The following is an 18,790-nucleotide window of genomic DNA, read 5'->3' as shown; positions in this document are numbered from 1 at the left end:
GCTAAAGGGCAATCAAAGGTATCTGTGGCCCTATTACAGTTAGGCAAAGCAGACTTTAAAATGGAGTTTTAGAATAGTGTAACAAGCTTGTAACAGGAGGAAGAGTTTAAAGTAGAATTGATGGTAAGATGTGCCTCTTTTATTTCTTGTCCATTCTATTGTTTCATTTCATGACTTCCCAGAAAATTTTGTCTTTGCTGAAGATCTTAAATTTGAGATTAAATAGGTAAAGGTAAAGAGTTTCCATTTGAAATCTAATTTGAAATTTCTGGGAAATAAGTAGTATCTCATTCTGTAATTTGAAGTGGTTTTAGAGGGAATGTAGTACTGTGAGCAGAAAAACATTTTATGTAAATCTGCTGCGATGGCAGGACTCGAGGTTCTAGCACAGATATTTTATGAGTTCTAGGTTTTCCTGTCTGCTTAAAGGAAATGCCCTTTTAATTTCATTCTTTTATTCTATTACAGAGAGGGTGACTCTGAAGAAGGTCTGGGGTCACCCAGTGACCTTAGTTTGTCTCTTGTCTGTTGGAGCATCAGTGGCAAATACCTGGCTGGAGCTACAGAAAAGATGGTGAACATCTGGCAGGTCAATGGTATGTCCTGAGCTGCCTGTGGGTGCTGCCTGGTCCAGCACAGAAATATGGGGAGCTGCCAAGTCCCTGTACCTTTGTTTACACCAGTGTTTAAGTGTCCAGTTTAAATGCCTACCATCTCCCACAGTCTCTTGTGAACATGTTTAATTTGAGAAAGGTGCTAACCCCAAGTGGATATGTGATACACACCTTGGAGAGGAAGGCTTTTAATCCCTGTAATTTGTGAACTTCCTTCTGTTGCTTTGCACTTAGAAAAATCACCAGTTACTGTACCTGTAGTCCCCAAGAAAAGTATAAATTTACTGGGTACTGAAGAATTCAGCCTCCATCCTTAGCAAAACTGCCTAAATTGAATGGTACATGAGATTTGTTGCCTAGATTTTGTGTCTGCATAGATTAGCGAACCATTGCTTTGTATTCTTGCAACTTAGGTGCATTTGTAGTATGTCCTAGCTCTCAGTAGGATCTCTTAATTTTTTTTTTCCCCATGGAAAAAGAAAACTTTCCCATGGGAAAGTATTATTGTTTTATTTTCTTGATGAAAATGAAGTAGTTTTAACAGACTTTTTGATCTCCTAGGAGGAAAAGGCTTATTAGATCTTCAGTCTCACTGGGTATCTGCTCTAGCCTGGCCAGAAGAAGGGCCCTCTGCAGCATGGGCAGGAGATGCTCCAGAACTGCTGTTAATTGGGCGCATGGATGGATCTCTGGCTCTTATTGAGGTTGTGGATATCTCAGCCATGCACCGGCTGGAACTGGAGCACTGCTACAGAAAGGATGGTAAGAGACTGCATCAGGAGTTGAAATTGTGAACACATTCCCACTTTTTATTAAAGAAGTATATAATAATTTTTGGTTATTGTTCATGGGATATGATTTCTGGTTCATGGGAGGAGAAAAGTCTGTGGGATCTTTATCTGCACCCTGATTTCCCACAGCAGAGGCAAACAGTGGGTAGTAATCTGGTAAAATCCTGCCATTCCTTGCCCTTGTGGACACACAGTAGCGATCCCCTGCAGTTCTGCTCTGTCTGCAGATGGCCTGTAGTGTCATTTGAATTCCTCAGTGATTCCTCCAGAGTGTCATTTGAATTCCTCAGTGATTGCCATTTTTCCTTTATAGCTTCAGTCCCAGAGGACATCAAGTAGCAGATTTTTGGTAGTATTGTGTGGTTTTACATCTGGCTTCTTCAGGAAGCCTTACAGATATTTTTTGGCAGAATCAAGTGAAGCAATATCTACCTGCTAGGGGAGGCAAGTTGTTTTCAGAGCATTTTTTAGAAGCCTATCTCAGGTAGATGTATAAGATTCAGTCTACCCATTTTCTTTTACCTGGTGTACTTCTTTTCACTATACCAGGAATATAAATTCAGTTCTTTTCATAAAAAGAAGAATGAGAAAACTAGTGCAAAATAATCTCAACAGCTGTCATTAGGGACACTCAGTTTTATCTTTATCATAAGGGTTCAGGAAAATTTTCAGACCAGAATATGTTAAGTAGCCTTGGGGGTGGTGGACATTGTTATGCACCTCATAGTTTAGACAACTGCACTGCACAAACCTCTTTGATTAGGAGTGATATTCAGTTTAGTTTAATGAATGTTTGTGCTGTCTCTTTGTGCAGTGTCTGTCACATGCCTGGCCTGGTTCAGTGAAGACAGACCATTTGCTGTTGGCTATTCTGATGGAAAGTTGCTCCTAGGAACAAAGGAACCAACTGAGAAAGGAGGAGTCGTTCTCATTGATGCACATAAGGTAGAGCTGGTCTTTCTTAAACTAATGTAGACTTTTTGTAGGTAAAAATTTTATTTGTAGGTAAAATCTGTTTAAGCTGTTCTCTCTATTTGAAAGCTATTTATAAAGACAAGTGAATGTTATTTTAAAAATTCACACCTATTTCTGATACACATATTAACATAATGCACTCTAAAGGAACAGTCTACCAAATGTAAAGAAAAGGAAAGATAAACTTGATAACCCTCTTTGCTATCAGACACTGTGGAGTGTATGTACATACAGTGATGGAAGTGAATTAAGCACACAGCTGTGCATTGACTGGATTAACAGACTAATTGTTTTACTTGGTAAGAGTACTCATAATAAAGTTTAATTTTGATTATGTCATGTTTTTGTTTAGCTTCCTGTGCAAAGCAAAAGGTGTTTTTCTAAATATGAAGTTGCAAAGGTTTAGAGCCTTTGCTTGGCCAGAATGTAATAATGAGTCATTAATAGTCCATTAATTATTTGTTAGGCTAAGAGCAGAGTTTCTCAAATGTAGGTGTAGTAAGAGCATCCTGATTAGCTTCCAAGAGCTGCTCTGGTTGTGTGAAGCAGGGCAGTCCCACACTGTGGCAATAAATCTGTCCTTGCCTTCTTGCTATGGGCTGTCTTCTTTTCCTACCTCAGACTCAAAGCTATTTCTGGGGAAAAATAATCAAGAAGGTTTTGCAGTGAAAAGAAAACATCTTTTTCTAAGTTTCCCATTTAGTTTTTCTTTCAGCAAACTTTTAAAAATCTTTTTAATTTGATAGTTCTGAAGTGTAGCATTATGACTATAATTGCAACTCTCTATCTGTGATTTATATGAGAAGAAAATACTTTTGTTATTAGTAATTAAAAGTTGCATTAGCTCTGAGAGTTAAATCTCCTCCTCATTACTGTGTTACTTCATACCAACTTTTCATTTTTTCTAAATCCAACAGGATACGGTTGTTAGTATGAAGTGGGATCCAACTGGGAAGATTCTACTGACCTGTGCCAAAGAGGAAACAGTGAAGCTCTGGGGGTGTCTGGGAGGCTGCTGGAGGCGCCTGCACTCCCTGTCCCACCCAGCCCTGGTGAATGGCATTGCCTGGTGTGCTCTTCCAGGGAAGGGACCCAAGGCCCAGCTCCTGTTAGCTACGTGAGTCATTGCTTTGTTGTTGTTTCTGGAGCTCTTCTGCAGGACTTTTCTACCAGTCTGTAGTGTCAGTAGCAAAGAAAAGGGTTTGTTTTTAAAAAAAATAATATTCCTTCAGTAAGTTACTTGTCATGAGACTTGTGAAATTCCAGAATTCAAATAAAAAGAGTGACCCAGGTTATGTAACCAGCTGTTTTCTCATGACTTGTGGGTGCTAGTCCTGCTTGGAATTTTTTTGCTTCATCCAAATTTTTTTTCTGAGAATATGTTGTTAATAGAAATGGAAAAGCTACAGCTTGTGAGGAATAGGAAAAAATGCATTGACCCATTGGGAACAGGCCCTTCTACTTTAGATTGATTGATGCAATGTGGTTTTATAGGAAGGTCGTGAAGACTACTGGTATATAAGTTAATATCAGACCCCTGATATTTTGTTAGTTAATATCCTAATTTTGTTTTTCTAATGTCACTCGACATGCTTTAGGGGATGCCACAATGGTTTGGTGTGTGTCTGGACTGTTCCCCAGGACATAATAATCACATTGCAGTCCAGCTCAGCTTGCTCAGAAGGATGGTGGGAACAAGAAACAAGTGCCAAGGTAAAAGGATGAAACTTGGTGTGTAAGAGATTCTCTTTGCTAGTTGGGAAGTTGAAAGAGGAGAAGAATATGAATGAGTTACTTGAATATCACTTGAGCTTCCTGAGAGAAGAAATTTGCTAAAAAAAGCTTACATTGCATTTGTGTATGTGTAGGCGGTTTCAGAACAGGAAATTGAAACATTTATTTAAAGTTAAGGCTGAAGATTATATCTTGGTCTGTTTTCTTTCCTTTAAAAGTTGATCAGTTTTTCCTAAAATTTAGTGAGAGTTTGAAGTTTTTTGTAGATAAAGAGTGAAGATTATTTTCACCGACATAAATTGTAATGTGGTCTTTGATGTTGATGGCATTTTGTAAGGGGAAGAAAGCTGATAATGTGATCAAGTTATCTATAAAATATTGCCATGGGCCTGGATGTTTTTAAATTATTTCGTGGAACTTTGCTGTGTGTGTGTATGATCAGTATTTACTGCTGAATGCAGACATGTCATGCTGCTCCAGTCCATAAGTGTGTGATTGCTTGCAGGATGGGTACAGGAAGGCAGTGGAAGTGAAGTGTGTGTTCCAGCTGAGAGGACACATCACTCCTGTCCGCACTGTTGCTTTCAGTCCTGATGGGCTGGCCTTGGTGTCTGGGGGTCTTGGTGGCCTCATGAATATCTGGTCTTTACGGGTAAGATCATCTTTGGTGTGCCTTGATTCTCATTCTTAGTAAGAGTATCTGAACTGGTCAAGGTACAAGACCAACTTCCACCTCACCACATGTTAGATACATTAGAGAAAGTGTGGTCTAAAATAGTGTTATAACATCATAAATAATAAAGTATAAATTGAAATTGTACTTAGCTTTGAAGTACTTTATGGTTCAGTATTGATTGATGCTGTAGGGTTGGTCATGTTAAGCTTTGCAGAACCAGCTGCTTTTGTTATAGTTAAGAACAATATTCTCTTATGCTGAGGACTCTAATTTAAAGCACTAGATTATTAAACTCTTTTAAATCCTTAGTTATATTATCTCCTTAATATGATAAAAATGAGAGGTTTCTGCTTTTAGGTTAAGCTGTTCAGTTTTGAAGCAGTAATTGAAGCTTGTGAGAGTATCATCCCTTAGGAATGTGTATGCACTTGAACAGAACTGTAGCTCTGTTTGCACCTGACTCCAACCCCTTCTCTCCCTAGGATGGTTCAGTATTGCAGAGTGTTGTGATAGGCTCTGGAGCTATCCAGACTGCTGTGTGGATCCCTGAGGTTGGAGTTGCTGCCTGCTCTAACAGATCAAAGGTGAGACAGAAATGTTTGAACCTGTGTGTTTTCTGGCTCCTATGGAAACCAGGAAGGCTGGTGATAAATCAATGGAGCTGAATGATCCTGCTGTGTGAATTTTTAATTTCTAATGTGACTGATGTGACTGCTGTTGAACAGGACGTGTTGGTGGTGAACTGCACCTCAGAGTGGATATCTTCCAATCACGTGCTGGCCACGTGCAGGACTGCGCTGAAGCAGCAGGGAGTTCTGGGCTTGAACATGGCCCCGTGCATGCGCGCCTTCCTGGAGCGCCTGCCCGTGATGCTGCAGGAGCAGTACGCCTATGAAAAGGTAGGAGAAGTGCCACTGTTGATTGGCACTCATGGCTGGCATGAGTTCACTGTTTAGATCTCAGCTGGTTTCAATCTTTCACCAGAGAACCCAGAAGACTTTGCTACATTCTACTTTGAAATACTCTCAAAGCTAGTAGTCTCCTAATTTGAAAATATTTAAAATATTAGAAAAACTTTCTTTAAGCATTGGAGGAAGGTACTGTTCTATGGGGCTAGCTTTTAAGGACTTGTATTTTGAAGTGATTGGTGTATGTTTCTAACTGGGGGTTCCCTTTTCCTCCCTGCTGCCCTGCAGCCCCACGTGGTGTGTGGGGACCAGCTGGTTCACAGCCCCTACATGCAGTGCTTGGCATCCCTGGCCGTGGGGCTGCACCTGGACCGGCTGCTCTGCAACCCCCCCGTGCCCCCTCACCACCAGAGCTGCCTGCCTGACCCCTCTGCCTGGAACCCCACGGAATGGGCCTGGCTCGAGTGCTTCTCCACTACCATAAAAGCTGCCGAAGCCCTGGCCAAGGGAGCTCAGTTCCCAGAGTCCTTCACTGTCCCAGACCTGGAGCCTGTTCCAGAGGATGAGCTTACTCTCCTGATGGTAAAAGTTGATATATTGTCTTAACAGCCAAGTGTGTTGTTACTGAGCACACAGTATGATGCAGTGAAATCCTGAACTGTAAACATTTATATTTAGTAATATAAGTACCAGCAATAAGTTTAGTTTTTAATTAACTGGTTAGAACATACTGTTAAGATTGCTCTGTGTGTGTGTGTAATGAGTGCAAGTCAGTTGCACATTAAAATACAAAACAACCCAAAACTATGACAGTAATTTTCATGTGTGATAGGAAGAAACATAGAGCTTTGTAGTGCTATTTTAAGAGTAACATTTTGTCACATTCTCAGGCTGAATTATTTTGCTAGTGTCTATTTTTTTAAGACTTGTTATGTAAACCAAACCAGAAATTTTTTATTAGAAATTTTTTATAAGCAAGCTTATAACATTTCAAGCCAGTGTTTGCAGTTGAAACTTCAAAATGCCCTATGCATCAGTAAGTAGAAAAAGATTACTTCATCATGAATTTAGTTTTTCTTTCATTGATTTGGATCACAAATCTGTTATTAAATGATTATTAAATCACTGTTACCTGTGGATAACAGTGTCATTGCTAGTCTGCATGCATTTTTGTTTAGAATAATTTAAATATTGTTCTTAGGAAAATATATATTGTATAACAAAAAAATAATGTGCATCTCTTGTGCTGAATGCGGTAAATGTGGCTTTTGCTTTGTAGGATAACAGTAAGTGGATCAATGGCATGGATGAACAGATCATGTCTTGGGCAACATCAAGGCCAGAGGTCAGTAAAATTGTTCGTTTGGAGAGTTTGGGGTGGTTTGGAGGGGTTTTTATTCTTTTGAAATGTGGCAGGCTGTTGAAAGTGCACTTGTTCTAAAGGCTTCTTTCATGCTCTTGCCTAGGATTGGCACTTGGGAGGCAAATGTGACGTGTACCTGTGGGGAGCAGGACGGCACGGGCAGCTGGCAGAGGCCGGCAGAAATGTCATGATCCCAGTGGCAGCACCTTCATTCTCCCAGGCCCAGCAGGTGATCACTTAGAACCAGTCATGGTTTCAGCATCTGCCATCTGTTGTTTGTAAAGCTTGTCAAAATCGCTCTCTAAATGTCTTTTCAATTTGTTGTTTGAATTAACTCTTAGTATCTCAAAACGTGAGTTTCACTAGAAAGGAAATTTTAAATTATTTAACAAATTCAAACCAGGAAGCCACTGAAATCTGACAACACAGAATTATTTTCTATGAACATGATTTTAAAATACAACTTTCACGTAATACATGTGGCAGTTAGGCTTTCTGAAATAGCATTGACCTGATGGAACATTGTCTTGATATATTTGCAAAGAAAACAAATTAAAAGGAAACGGTGCACTGTAATACAAGTATTGCAACAGTGCTGCATTTAGCATATACTTTATTAACATTCCTTCATGTCCTTCTAACCTAGGTGGTCTGTGGCCAGAATTGTACTTTTGTCATCCAAGCCAATGGCACAGTTTTGGCTTGTGGTGAAGGGAGCTATGGGCGACTGGGACAAGGAAATTCTGATGATCTTCATGTCTTAACTGTCATTTCAGCACTGCAAGGTAAAACTCTGATGTATTTGAGAGGAATCCAGTGATGGAGCATAAATAAGCATTTTGGTAGTTAGTATAATTGTTTCTAACAAAACAGTTCTGATGCTATTCTGCAGATTTACTCATTAAAATATTGTAATTTCTAATTTAAAATTTGAACAAATAAACAAGATCTTCATATTTCCTTAAGATTTAAAAAGTATGTTAAATTCTTTAATTTTAAGAAGGCTTCAGGGAAAATTGTCTACTCAAATTAGGAACGTTTAATTTCAGTACTAATGCCAGGACAGAAGCGTAAGTTCTCCATAAGAAAACCAAGATTTTGTTTGAATTAAAATAAATTAATTGCTATAAAAAGAAGCCTTAATGCAGTTTGTTCCTTTCCCCAGACCTAACTGGCTGCCACACAGCACCCATGGATAAATCTATGTAAGAGTTTGCTCTAGGCAATGCTAAGCTTTGTATTCTTGTCTTTGCCAGGCTTTGTTGTGACACAGCTGGTGACCTCCTGTGGCTCTGATGGACATTCCATGGCTTTGACAGAGAGTGGGGAAGTCTTCAGCTGGGGAGATGGGGACTATGGCAAGCTGGGCCACGGCAACAGCGACAGGCAGCGCCGGCCCCGGCAGATTGAGGCTCTGCAGGGAGAAGAAGTCGTGCAGGTCTCAAAATATTTATTTCTCCTTCCAGCTGCAGGCCTGGGAACCCAGTGCTGTAGAACTGCATGAAAACAGGGAACTTGTTCATTCTCTGGGCTTTATGAACCAGGGTGGTCGTTTCCAGTTAAAGGATGTCAGTACCACAGATATATTAATTGACAGTTGGTACTGGAGAGGACTAAAAATAGAACATGGAAGAAAGGGGTGATTTAAAGATGATCAAAATGCTGCCATGATTTATAAATTTCCCTTCATCCTTGTCAGGTGACTTTGAACTACAAAACTGGTCACCAAGACCTCCTCCTAAGTACTAACAATGCATGTATTTGCTTTTGACTGGAGGTTTTTCCTAAAAAAATTAGATAATCAGGCAGCAAATTCTTCATGCAAATATCCTCCAGTCCCCCTCCATAACATTGCCACTGAAGAGAGTTAAGAGATGAGTTGCTGGAGAAATCATTAATACTAAAATGTCTGTATTTTAGCTCTTTAAAAAGGAATATGGTTTAGGGTTAAGAAAGGTATTACATATGTACATGTCATAGTCAATATAAACTTCCAAGTATAAAATGTGTGTAAAAATAATGCTTATTTTACTTCTAGATGTCATGTGGCTTCAAGCACTCAGCTGTGGTGACAGCAGATGGCAAACTTTTTACATTTGGAAATGGTGATTATGGTCGATTGGGGCTTGGAAATACTTCAAATAAGAAACTTCCAGAAAGAGTGACGGCGCTGGAAGGTTACCAGATTGGCCAGGCATGGTTTATCTAAAATTAGCACTGTATATTAGTTTAAAGCTTGTGTTTTTAACATACTTTAGTGTTTAATTATGGTTTTTAACCATGGCTTTTATTTTAATTACGATGGCAGAATTTGAGTATGCATGATTTTTTAAATACTTACTTTCCTGAGTCTTTTGATCATCTTTGTGCAAAACTGCCTATGTTTTTAACATTTCAAGATTTAGGCATTTTTAAGCATGAATTAATGAGATTTTTTGTATTTTTAAGCAGGGAACATGTGTGCCATAATACCATCCTTTGGCTCTATGAGTTGAGATAAAGCAAGTGTTGATAAAACACTGCTGTATTTTTTCAGTCCTAAGGGTCTTTAAGACACTCTAATAAGCAGTGGAAATTTTACTGGTTTTACAGGGATAGTTCATTTTTAAAACACAGCTTTTCTTCTTAAAGGTAGCTGGTATGTTTGAGTTAGTAAGTCAGCAAAAGCAGTGGTAATAACATCATATCTCTCACCCAGGTTGCCTGTGGCCTCAATCACACTGTGGCTGTGTCAACAGATGGCTCAATGGTTTGGGCTTTTGGAGATGGAGATTATGGTAAACTTGGTTTGGGAAATTCTACTGCCAAGTCCTCACCACAGGTTAGTTTCCTGAGGCAATCAATGGTTCTTTGCATAAACTTTCAGTGCTCTTAAAGATGCTGCACGGTGTTGAGAGTGTGATTTCCAGATGTTATTAATTCTGTGCTGTTGTTACACAATCTGGCACAAATAGTTTTGATGATACATTATGCTAAGCCTGGTACTCTCAAGAATTTTGTGTGACTGTGACCCAGTAGCAGTACAAATAGTCAAAATCTGAGGCTTATCTTAGAGAAGAGGGATTTCTTCTTTTGGAAACTGGGGAGAAGGTTCTTTCCACACCCATCTACTTCTTCCCATGCCACTCCTCCTCACTCCCAGGAAAAATAGGTATTTTGAATCATCATACATAGAATAAGGTGTTCATTCCATTGGAAAAAAAATGTTTGTTTGCTGTACTAATTTCCAGGTGTTAATTAAAATAATCCTACAATGTGTGTGCTGCACAGTGGGAATAAAAAAAATTCTTTTTTGGAAGCGGGAGTTACAGATTAAATTTTTGTTTGCTTTCTGTTTGTAATAATATAATCAGCCTTGTAATACTATAGCTTGTTTTCCTTTACCCCATAGAAAGTGGATATTCTTTGTGGAATTGGAATAAAAAAAGTTGCCTGTGGAACTCAGTTCTCGGTTGCGCTGACAAAAGATGGTCACGTGTATACTTTTGGCCAAGGTAAGACAAACTGCTCTTTTGACATTCCCATGTTTAGGCTTGTGTAAATTGCAGTTGAACAGGAAGAATATTAAGACATATTTCTATAGATTGATCTACTGCTACTTTTTAGAAATGTGTTGCCCTAATGTAAATTTTGAAACTTGAACAATGCAATTTTAACATGCACCTGAAATCCAGATTTGTAGCTTTGTCTAGTTTGATCTCAGAACACCTTTCATTTTACTGATTTACTTTCTGAAGAGCATTTTCCTAGAACTTCATTGAATTTCACACATCCAAAAACACTGGGTTACTTCAAAGTTTGCGTTGTCTAATTAAGCGCACGTACTTCGACACATGTAACAGTCTGGGCAGGAGGATTTCCATGTGCACTGAATGAAACATGCATAAACTTCTGAAGTCAGTTAATTCGTGTTTGTTATAAACCCAGGCATTTAGATCTAGAGGCCTTGGTTTAGTGGAATTTGGTCTTGTTTCTGAGTGACCATGGATAAACAGCTTGAGCAGTGTAAACGAGCCCTGTAGGCAGCACTAGTTTGCAGGGAACACCCACTCCCTTTGTCCCCAAAGGGTTGCACTTGTGTCCCAGCCCCAGGGCTGTACAGATCTGCTGTCTGTGCCTCCCTTGCTTGTGCTTGTACTGAAATTCCCCAGAGTGCTGCTTGCTCCTGGAGCCTGCTGCTTGCCCTTGCAGATCGCCTGATCGGGCTGCCCGAGGGCCGTGCCCGCAACCACAATCGGCCGCAGCAGGTGCCGCTGCTGGCCGGGGTCTTCATCGAGGACATCGCCGTGGGCGCCGAGCACACGCTGGCCCTGTCCTCCACGGGGGATGTCTACGCCTGGGGAAGCAACTCTGAAGGCCAGGTACATCCTGTTCTGTGCTCCTGACCTCTGGGAGCCTCTTGCTGCCCTTCACAGCTGTGCTGGGCATGGCTTCCCTTTGGTGGAGGAGAAAGCTTTGATTTTCTTTCCCTCCTTCACCCCTCAGCATGATCGTGTTTTAGGCGATTTCTGTTATTTTCTTGTTTACTCTCTGTGCTCTTCCATGGTACCAGTTTGGGAAAGCACTCCAAACATGCTACCTAAATTACTCTAATTCAAGCTTTTTAAAAGAATTGCAGATTTTCTCCGAATTCATAAGCTGTCATCTTTTCAACATAATAAAATTATGGTTGATGTCAATCATATTTTTGAACTCTTTAGATACTTTCCAAAATTAACCTCTTCAAAGGAATTATTTTTTTGAATTTAGAAAAAACATAGTAAATGAGAAATTCTCCTCCTTTACCACATACATTACTCACATTTTTCAACTGCAGGCTACAAATTTTAGAAAGAGTCTCTGGATGCATTAGCTACTGGTGTTTCAGGAAGTTTGGGCTAAACTTCATCCTGTGGTGTTCTAGGATTGAGTTTTTGAGAAGCCTTGTTGAGCATGGTGTTTGGAATAATTTTTGAGGAACTTATTTGAGGTGTCTATTTTAAATTACTTTTATTAGTGTTTTTTTAATATGGTACTTTGTATTTTTTGGAAGAGAAAAAATAGTGTAAAAATGTTGAGAAATTAATTCAGAAAGCTGTTTATATGATTTTCCTTGTGGTTCAGAATACTGGTTTTATATGAAGTGGGGAAAAAATACACCTTTGTGATATGAAATTTTTAACTCACAGAATATGAAATTAGGATATGATACGAAACTCGGCGAGAAGTCACAACAGCTTCAGGAAATGTTCTCTTTACCCAAACTATGTTTTTGTAAACCAGGATTTACATTCTAGAACAAAAATGCTGTTTAAATAGCACAGGGGAGATGTAGGAGCTTTGCTGTCTATGTATGAGAGACTGATGCAGGACTTAGCAGCATGGATCAGATCCTCAGTCTGGGAAAGATTTTTTGAGAAGTCTCCAGCTGTTTTCAGGTCTCTGACACTTGGATCTGTTACTCTCGTTGGGTGCAGGTGCAGTATTTTGTCAAAGATAAAAGGTGAATATATGTACATGACAGATATTTTTAATCACAATATATGCTGTAAACAAATACGATTTTTTTATCATCTTCTCTGAATTCTTGCTTGGAGAGTTGTAGAAACACTGTCAGTTGTTGATTGTTGCCTTTGGCAGCTGGGGCTGGGCCACACCAACCACGTGCGGGAGCCCACGCTGGTGACGGTGCTGCAGGGCAAGAACGTGCGGCAGATCTCGGCCGGCCGCTGCCACAGCGCAGCCTGGACAGCTCCACCCGTCCCCCCTCGGGCTCCAGGTGAGCAGCTGAGCTCTTGTCTGGCCTTTGCTTTAGTCCTGGTGCCTCCTGGGCTCTGAGTGTGACAAGAATTTCTGAGTATTTAGGACAAAATTGGGGTTTTTTTATATCCATACCTTGTTTTGTTTAATATACAAATTATATTGCTCTCAGTTTGGCTTGTGTTGTGGTTTAACCCCAGTAGGCAGCTGAGCACCTTAGAAGCTACTGTGAGGAAAATCAGCTTCATCCAAGCCAAAGCAATACACCTTCTCTTTCTCAAACAAGTGCTTGGTTTCTCTTTCTGTGGCAGGTGTTTCAGTGCCTTTGCAGCTTGGTTTACCTGATGCCATTCCACCCCAGTATGGGGCACTGAAAGAAGTGAGCATTCATACAGTGAGAGCAAGGCTGAGACTGCTCTACCATTTCTCTGACCTCATGTACTCTTCATGGCGATTGCTTAACCTCAGTCCCAATAACCAGGTAAAATTCCATTGGAAAAAACTGGCTTGGCTTTGTTGTTCTGCTAGAGAGTTTCTGACCAGATCTAGATGGACCTTAGTAATTAGATTAGTAATTATTTTTTTGTAAAAAAAAATTTTAAAATAATTAATTTCACAATAAAGCAAACTTCTTGAAGGTATTGCTTTACTTTTTCACTTATACTGTCACTGGCAAGTGATATGCTCTGGTTTCCAAAAGCTTACAAGCCTCAAGACTAAAACCAAAAAGTGCTGATCTGTGTCCTGAAACACTGAAGTCCTTTTATTCTGTTAGGAATGGAATTATACCCTTTATTGATACATTTATTCTCATTGGTGCTTTATTGCAGAACAGTACATCTCATTACAATGCTGGAACGTGGGGGATAGTGCAGGGACAGCTCAGGCCCTTGCTGGCTCCACGGGTGTACACCCTGCCCATGGTGCGCTCCATAGGCAAAACCATGGTGCAGGGCAAGAACTATGGGCCCCAGATCACTGTGAAAAGGATCTCCACCAGGTCAGTGCTGCTCTCACAGCCCTTGGGTTACACCCTGTGTGCATGCTGGGATTCATACATTGCCCTCTGTTCTGGCATTCTGAGCTCTCTCTGGACAGCTTTGTTAATGGAGTGACTCAGAGCCTTTACATGATTGTGAGTTACATTTTTGGCTGTGTGTTTTTTTCCCCAAAGGGGTCGGAAGTGCAAGCCCATTTTTGTCCAGATAGCAAGGCAAGTGGTAAAGCTGAATGCATCAGACCTTCGCTTACCCTCCCGGGCCTGGAAAGTGAAGCTGGTTGGAGAAGGAGCTGATGATGCAGGTGGAGTGTTTGATGACACCATTACAGAAATGTGTCAGGTACATCTGTGAATGTTTTGGAAATGTGTAACAGGAATGTATCACAGTGCAGTCCCAGGAAAAAAGCCATTGTAGCATGACATAAAGACAGGTCTTGAAATAAACATGTCTTTACTACTTAAAATCATCCTGCCATGTTTACCTTCTCTCAGTGTTTCATATGAATTTGTAAGGAGTAATCATCACTGTAGTGAGATATTCTTTCTTGTAATGCTAAAATGTCTTAATAGTTCTGTCTTAAGTTTGCTTTCCCTCTTTCTAAGAAGGTGTTTTTGTTGTTGATTTTTAAGGAACTGGAAACTGGAATAGTAGACCTGCTTATTCCTTCCCCAAATGCTACAGCTGAAGTAGGCTACAATAGGGATAGGTGAGTTGTACAGGACTTGCTTTTATTGCACATGGTAGTGGGTTAAAATCCAAATTTTTCATCGACTACTTTATACCAAGTTATGAGACTCCAGGATTGTCTCTAGTGTATTTTTTTCCTTCAGGGTGTGTTGTCTCTTCATTGTGGAGCCAGGGCATGGCTTTAAGGTGGACTTGCTGGATTGCTGATGGCAGAATTCAGAGTAGCATCAGATGCCAGGCTTTGTGCTCAGGAGTTCTGCCTCCCTCAGGGTCCAATGTTTTAACAGTTAAAGATAACAATAATCTTATTTGGAGAAACTTATTTGGACAATTGCTGATGAGTGTGCTGGCAGTTACTGTGCTGTGCTTAGAAGTGTTTTCCCTTTTACTTCTAATGAGGTAGCATAGAAATAATACTCTTCACTGCTTCTTTGTCCTTTCAGATTTCTCTTTAACCCTTCAGCATGTTTAGATGAACATCTGATGCAGTTTAAGTTCTTGGGCATTCTCATGGGTGTAGCTATTCGTACGAAAAAGCCATTAGATCTTCATTTGGCTCCAATGGTCTGGAAGCAACTTTGTTGTATCCCACTCATCTTGGAGGATTTGGAGGAGGTAGATCTGCTCTATGTGCAGACCCTCAACAGCATTCTTCACATTGAAGACAGTGGGATTACTGAAGAAAATTTCCATGAGGTAAGATAAGAAAGTCAACACTTTCAGATTTATTCTGAAAGCAGTTACTGTATCAGATTGACCTTCACATCAGCATTTCTGTAATTTCAGTCTCCATTCTAAATGCACAAGCACTTGTGCATTTAGAGTAGTCTGTGATCTTCTTATATGTAGTTCTAGATGACTTGTAGTAAAACACTCTACTTGAATCACTGGAGTGACTCACGCTTTTTCTGTTTTGCATAACAGATGATTCCTTTAGATTCTTTTGTTGGCCAAAGTGCTGATGGTAAAATGGTTCCCATAATTCCTGGAGGGAACAGTATCCCACTTACCTTTTCAAACAGGAAAGAGTATGTGGAGAGGGCAATTGAGTACAGACTCCATGAAATGGATCGACAGGTAAGAACCTCATTGTGACTTGCCCCTGTTGTTGGTGGGAACAGGGGTAATTTGTGCCTATTTCCATTACAGTTTATTCAGTGATAAGAAAAGTTTGGCTTTCTGCATCTTTTTGGGTCTCTGTATTTTTTCTTCCCCACAAACTGTTTCGGCCCTTTTTTAAAATTTAGTCTTGTTTTTTCTCAGTAATTACTCAGTTGGCAAAAGAGTGTTAGAAATCAGAGCTGGTCTTCCATTTGAGTAACCCCTCTTGAGAAAAAAACCTGCAGTTTTGCATGCTGGGTACTCTAACTGGACATGTGAACAACACAGAGACTGGCTAAAGTAAATATTATTGACAAACATTTGTTTAACTTGAAACTATTTATCTTTTGTTATAACACAAATCCTGCAAATATTTCCCAGTATGTTTTGGGAAGTGCTTGTTACCTATTCATAGTGTATTTTGTCATTTGTGAGAGCAGCATTCTAATTAAAAGGTAAAGATGCCTGTGTGATACTGTCTGCCTTAGAAAACAGCTTCCTCATCAGAGGTACCAAATCCCAAGTCTTGCAGGACAAGTACAGCATTCTCATACATCTAATTGGAGCAAAGTCTTTTTTCTATTTACACAGTTGCTTGGTTTAGCCATCATTATTTGTGCTGCCAAGTTGTAATTTTTTAAAATAGTTTTGTGTTGTATCAGAACATGTTCTTTAATGTGCAATTACAATTAAAAATATCTGTAATATTCTCTGGGATTCTGAGAAACAATACAGCCCTTGCAGGGGCTGTGTGTGTGGGAGGCTCTATTTGGAAGACATTGGTAATTCTGTCTCTCAGTGCCATTTCTCAGCTGAAGTTACTTTTGTGTTTGGATAGTCCAGGAAGTGGCAGAGATCACACAGCTGCACTTCAAATGTCTCTCCCGTTTTTGGCCATTAGGTGGCTGCTGTCAGGGAAGGAATGTCTTGGATCGTTCCCGTTCCTTTGCTGTCACTTCTGACTGCCAAGCAGTTGGAGCAGATGGTCTGTGGAATGCCAGAAATATCAGTTGAGGTTCTGAAGAAGGTTGTGCGATACAGAGAAGTTGATGAGCAGCATCAGCTGGTGCAGTGGTTCTGGCACACCCTGGAAGAATTTTCAAATGAGGAGAGAGTCCTTTTCATGAGGTTTGTGTCAGGAAGATCTCGACTGCCAGCCAACACAGCTGATATCTCTCAGCGATTCCAAATAATGAAGGTTGATAGGGTAAGACACTGGTATTACTATTATTATTATCATCATTATTATTACTATTTCCTCTCAAGTGTAGTCTGTGCTTTGGCACTAGGAGACAATTTCCATAACTGTAAATTTACAGAAAAAGTATGGAATGAGATATGCTCTAAGTTAATAAACTCAGACATTTTGGTTGTGTAGAAGGACACAGGCTGCATGAATTGCATCTTAATTTAATTGGTGCAACTCATGATTGGACATCAAGACAAGAAACAAACCTTTGTCTACTTTAACTGTTCCAATCTCTTTTCATTTAGTAATTTTCTTTCTGGTTTTAATATTTGTAAGTAGCAACATACCACTAGCAAACTCTTAGTGTTTTAAAACCACTGCAATGAGTTTACAGTGTATAGTTTTACATACAGGGTGCATTCATTTGGGGTTTTGTGCAGTGAAAGCACATTCTCTGTGAACAACATGAACAAAAAACTTGACAAAAATCTCAGCTAACAGGGTTTTTTTGGTCATATTTGGTTGGGTGTCTCTCAGATTGCCTAATGCTAAGGCACACTAGTGTTATTTGAACACTGTTGGGTATTTAGCAGTGGGCTTCTAAACAGCAGTGTGATCAACTTTTCAAAAGGCTGAATTCAGTAGTGGGTTGTGTTACTTGCAGAGTAGGTGCTACAGTGGTTTTGGACGTACTTAAGGGTGGAACAAATGCTGTAAACAAGGGAGGTCAGTCTGCTTCTTAAAAGGAATTTGAGCTAGAATGTGAAAATGGTAGAGGCAAGGAGCAATGAAATGTGGATATTGTTGCATTTTTAACTTCATTGACAACTTACCAGTGTCCCACCTTTTATCCGTTTCCACAGCCTTACGACAGCTTGCCTACCTCACAGACTTGTTTCTTTCAACTGAGGCTCCCACCCTACTCCAGTCAAGTAATCATGGCAGAGCGTTTGCGCTATGCAATCAATAATTGCAGGTCTATAGACATGGACAATTACATGCTCTCCCGGAATGTGGACAATGCAGAGGGCTCAGACACAGATTATTAACATTCTGTGAACAAAATCATCTTCCTTTTACTACAAATAGTGCCCTAAGTCCAATTCATCGTTGACATAATTTTACAGTAACCATAGATGTTTTAGGAGCATAAAACCAGATCTTAATAGATGGTGGCCACACTTTAGTTACTCTAAATGTAACAAAAAATTAGATGTTTTTATTTTTTTGTGATTGTAAAAAAGGAAAAACAAAACAAAAAACTATGATCGGTAAGTTTTTTCTCCTTTTTTGGTCACTTTTGATAAGTTTGCATGGAGACATTTTGGTGCATTTTTGTTGGGAATAGTACATTTGTAAGCCCTCCCAGTGAACATGAAGAGTTGTACATTGTGTATAATTGTTCATTAGCCAGAACAGTTTTACATGAATATTCACATATTTATTTTGTTTCAATTTGAATTGCCTGTGCAGGGTTCCTTCTGCAGAGAAAAATAAAGCAAATTCAAGACTCGGTTGCTTGTATGCATTTGTGAACTGTGGTTGGCTTACTCAGGCTTCATACTTTTATATTTTGTCTCAGGAAATTACAGTCTTACAGTGTTGAGACAGGGTGTGACATTTGAAGCCTCTTACAATGTTTAGCCTGCTGGACTGTGCTGTGTAGCCCCGTGCTCTGCCTTCTCCTGGCCTGAGGCCCTGGCTGCTCGGGTGTACTGCTGCTCATTCCTCATGCTGCAATACAGGTTCATGCTGTGCTTGCTTCCTTCTTGCTTTTTGTTTAAACATTTTGCTCCTCCCTAGTAATTGTTGACAATAACAGCATGCTGCCACCCTGATTCAGAAAACTTGAAATATTTTGAGCAAAATAGTAATATTTTTAATGGACACATTGATGTAGATGATTCCTGCTCAGAGTACACAAAAATTCAAATGGAAGGGACAGGGTAGTAGTCAAGGTTGTGGATTTTATTCACATTTTTAGCTCTGCCTTTGGTCTCATTTTGTGTCAG

The 18,790-nt window shown here is 39.8% G+C and overlaps 1 protein-coding gene across 12 annotated transcripts in view; it reads left to right on the top strand.

Annotated features, from left to right (window-relative positions):
* The window catches only part of HERC1 (HECT and RLD domain containing E3 ubiquitin protein ligase family member 1), a 102,462-nt gene extending 84,160 nt beyond the window's left edge, over positions 1-18,302 (top strand). For all 12 annotated transcript variants that reach the window (XM_077185755.1, XM_077185757.1, XM_077185758.1 and 9 more), the window contains exons 53-78: positions 469-596; positions 1,176-1,376; positions 2,220-2,350; positions 3,298-3,497; positions 3,979-4,093; positions 4,620-4,766; positions 5,273-5,374; positions 5,516-5,689; positions 5,987-6,280; positions 6,978-7,043; positions 7,165-7,290; positions 7,708-7,846; positions 8,318-8,499; positions 9,100-9,255; positions 9,760-9,882; positions 10,453-10,555; positions 11,253-11,422; positions 12,681-12,819; positions 13,112-13,281; positions 13,631-13,800; positions 13,975-14,140; positions 14,431-14,507; positions 14,932-15,184; positions 15,413-15,565; positions 16,491-16,796; positions 17,642-18,302. In XM_077185755.1, the coding sequence (XP_077041870.1) occupies positions 469-596; positions 1,176-1,376; positions 2,220-2,350; positions 3,298-3,497; positions 3,979-4,093; positions 4,620-4,766; positions 5,273-5,374; positions 5,516-5,689; positions 5,987-6,280; positions 6,978-7,043; positions 7,165-7,290; positions 7,708-7,846; positions 8,318-8,499; positions 9,100-9,255; positions 9,760-9,882; positions 10,453-10,555; positions 11,253-11,422; positions 12,681-12,819; positions 13,112-13,281; positions 13,631-13,800; positions 13,975-14,140; positions 14,431-14,507; positions 14,932-15,184; positions 15,413-15,565; positions 16,491-16,796; positions 17,642-17,827 (4,177 nt within the window). In that variant the 3' untranslated portion in view covers positions 17,828-18,302. The remainder of the gene's footprint in view (positions 1-468; positions 597-1,175; positions 1,377-2,219; positions 2,351-3,297; positions 3,498-3,978; positions 4,094-4,619; positions 4,767-5,272; positions 5,375-5,515; positions 5,690-5,986; positions 6,281-6,977; positions 7,044-7,164; positions 7,291-7,707; positions 7,847-8,317; positions 8,500-9,099; positions 9,256-9,759; positions 9,883-10,452; positions 10,556-11,252; positions 11,423-12,680; positions 12,820-13,111; positions 13,282-13,630; positions 13,801-13,974; positions 14,141-14,430; positions 14,508-14,931; positions 15,185-15,412; positions 15,566-16,490; positions 16,797-17,641) is intronic.
* Positions 18,303-18,790: the final 488 nt, after the last annotated feature.

Source organism: Agelaius phoeniceus, chromosome 13 (genome assembly GCF_051311805.1).
Source record: "Agelaius phoeniceus isolate bAgePho1 chromosome 13, bAgePho1.hap1, whole genome shotgun sequence".
Lineage (NCBI taxonomy): Eukaryota > Metazoa > Chordata > Aves > Passeriformes > Icteridae > Agelaius > Agelaius phoeniceus.
This window is presented reverse-complemented; position numbering and strand designations above follow the sequence as displayed.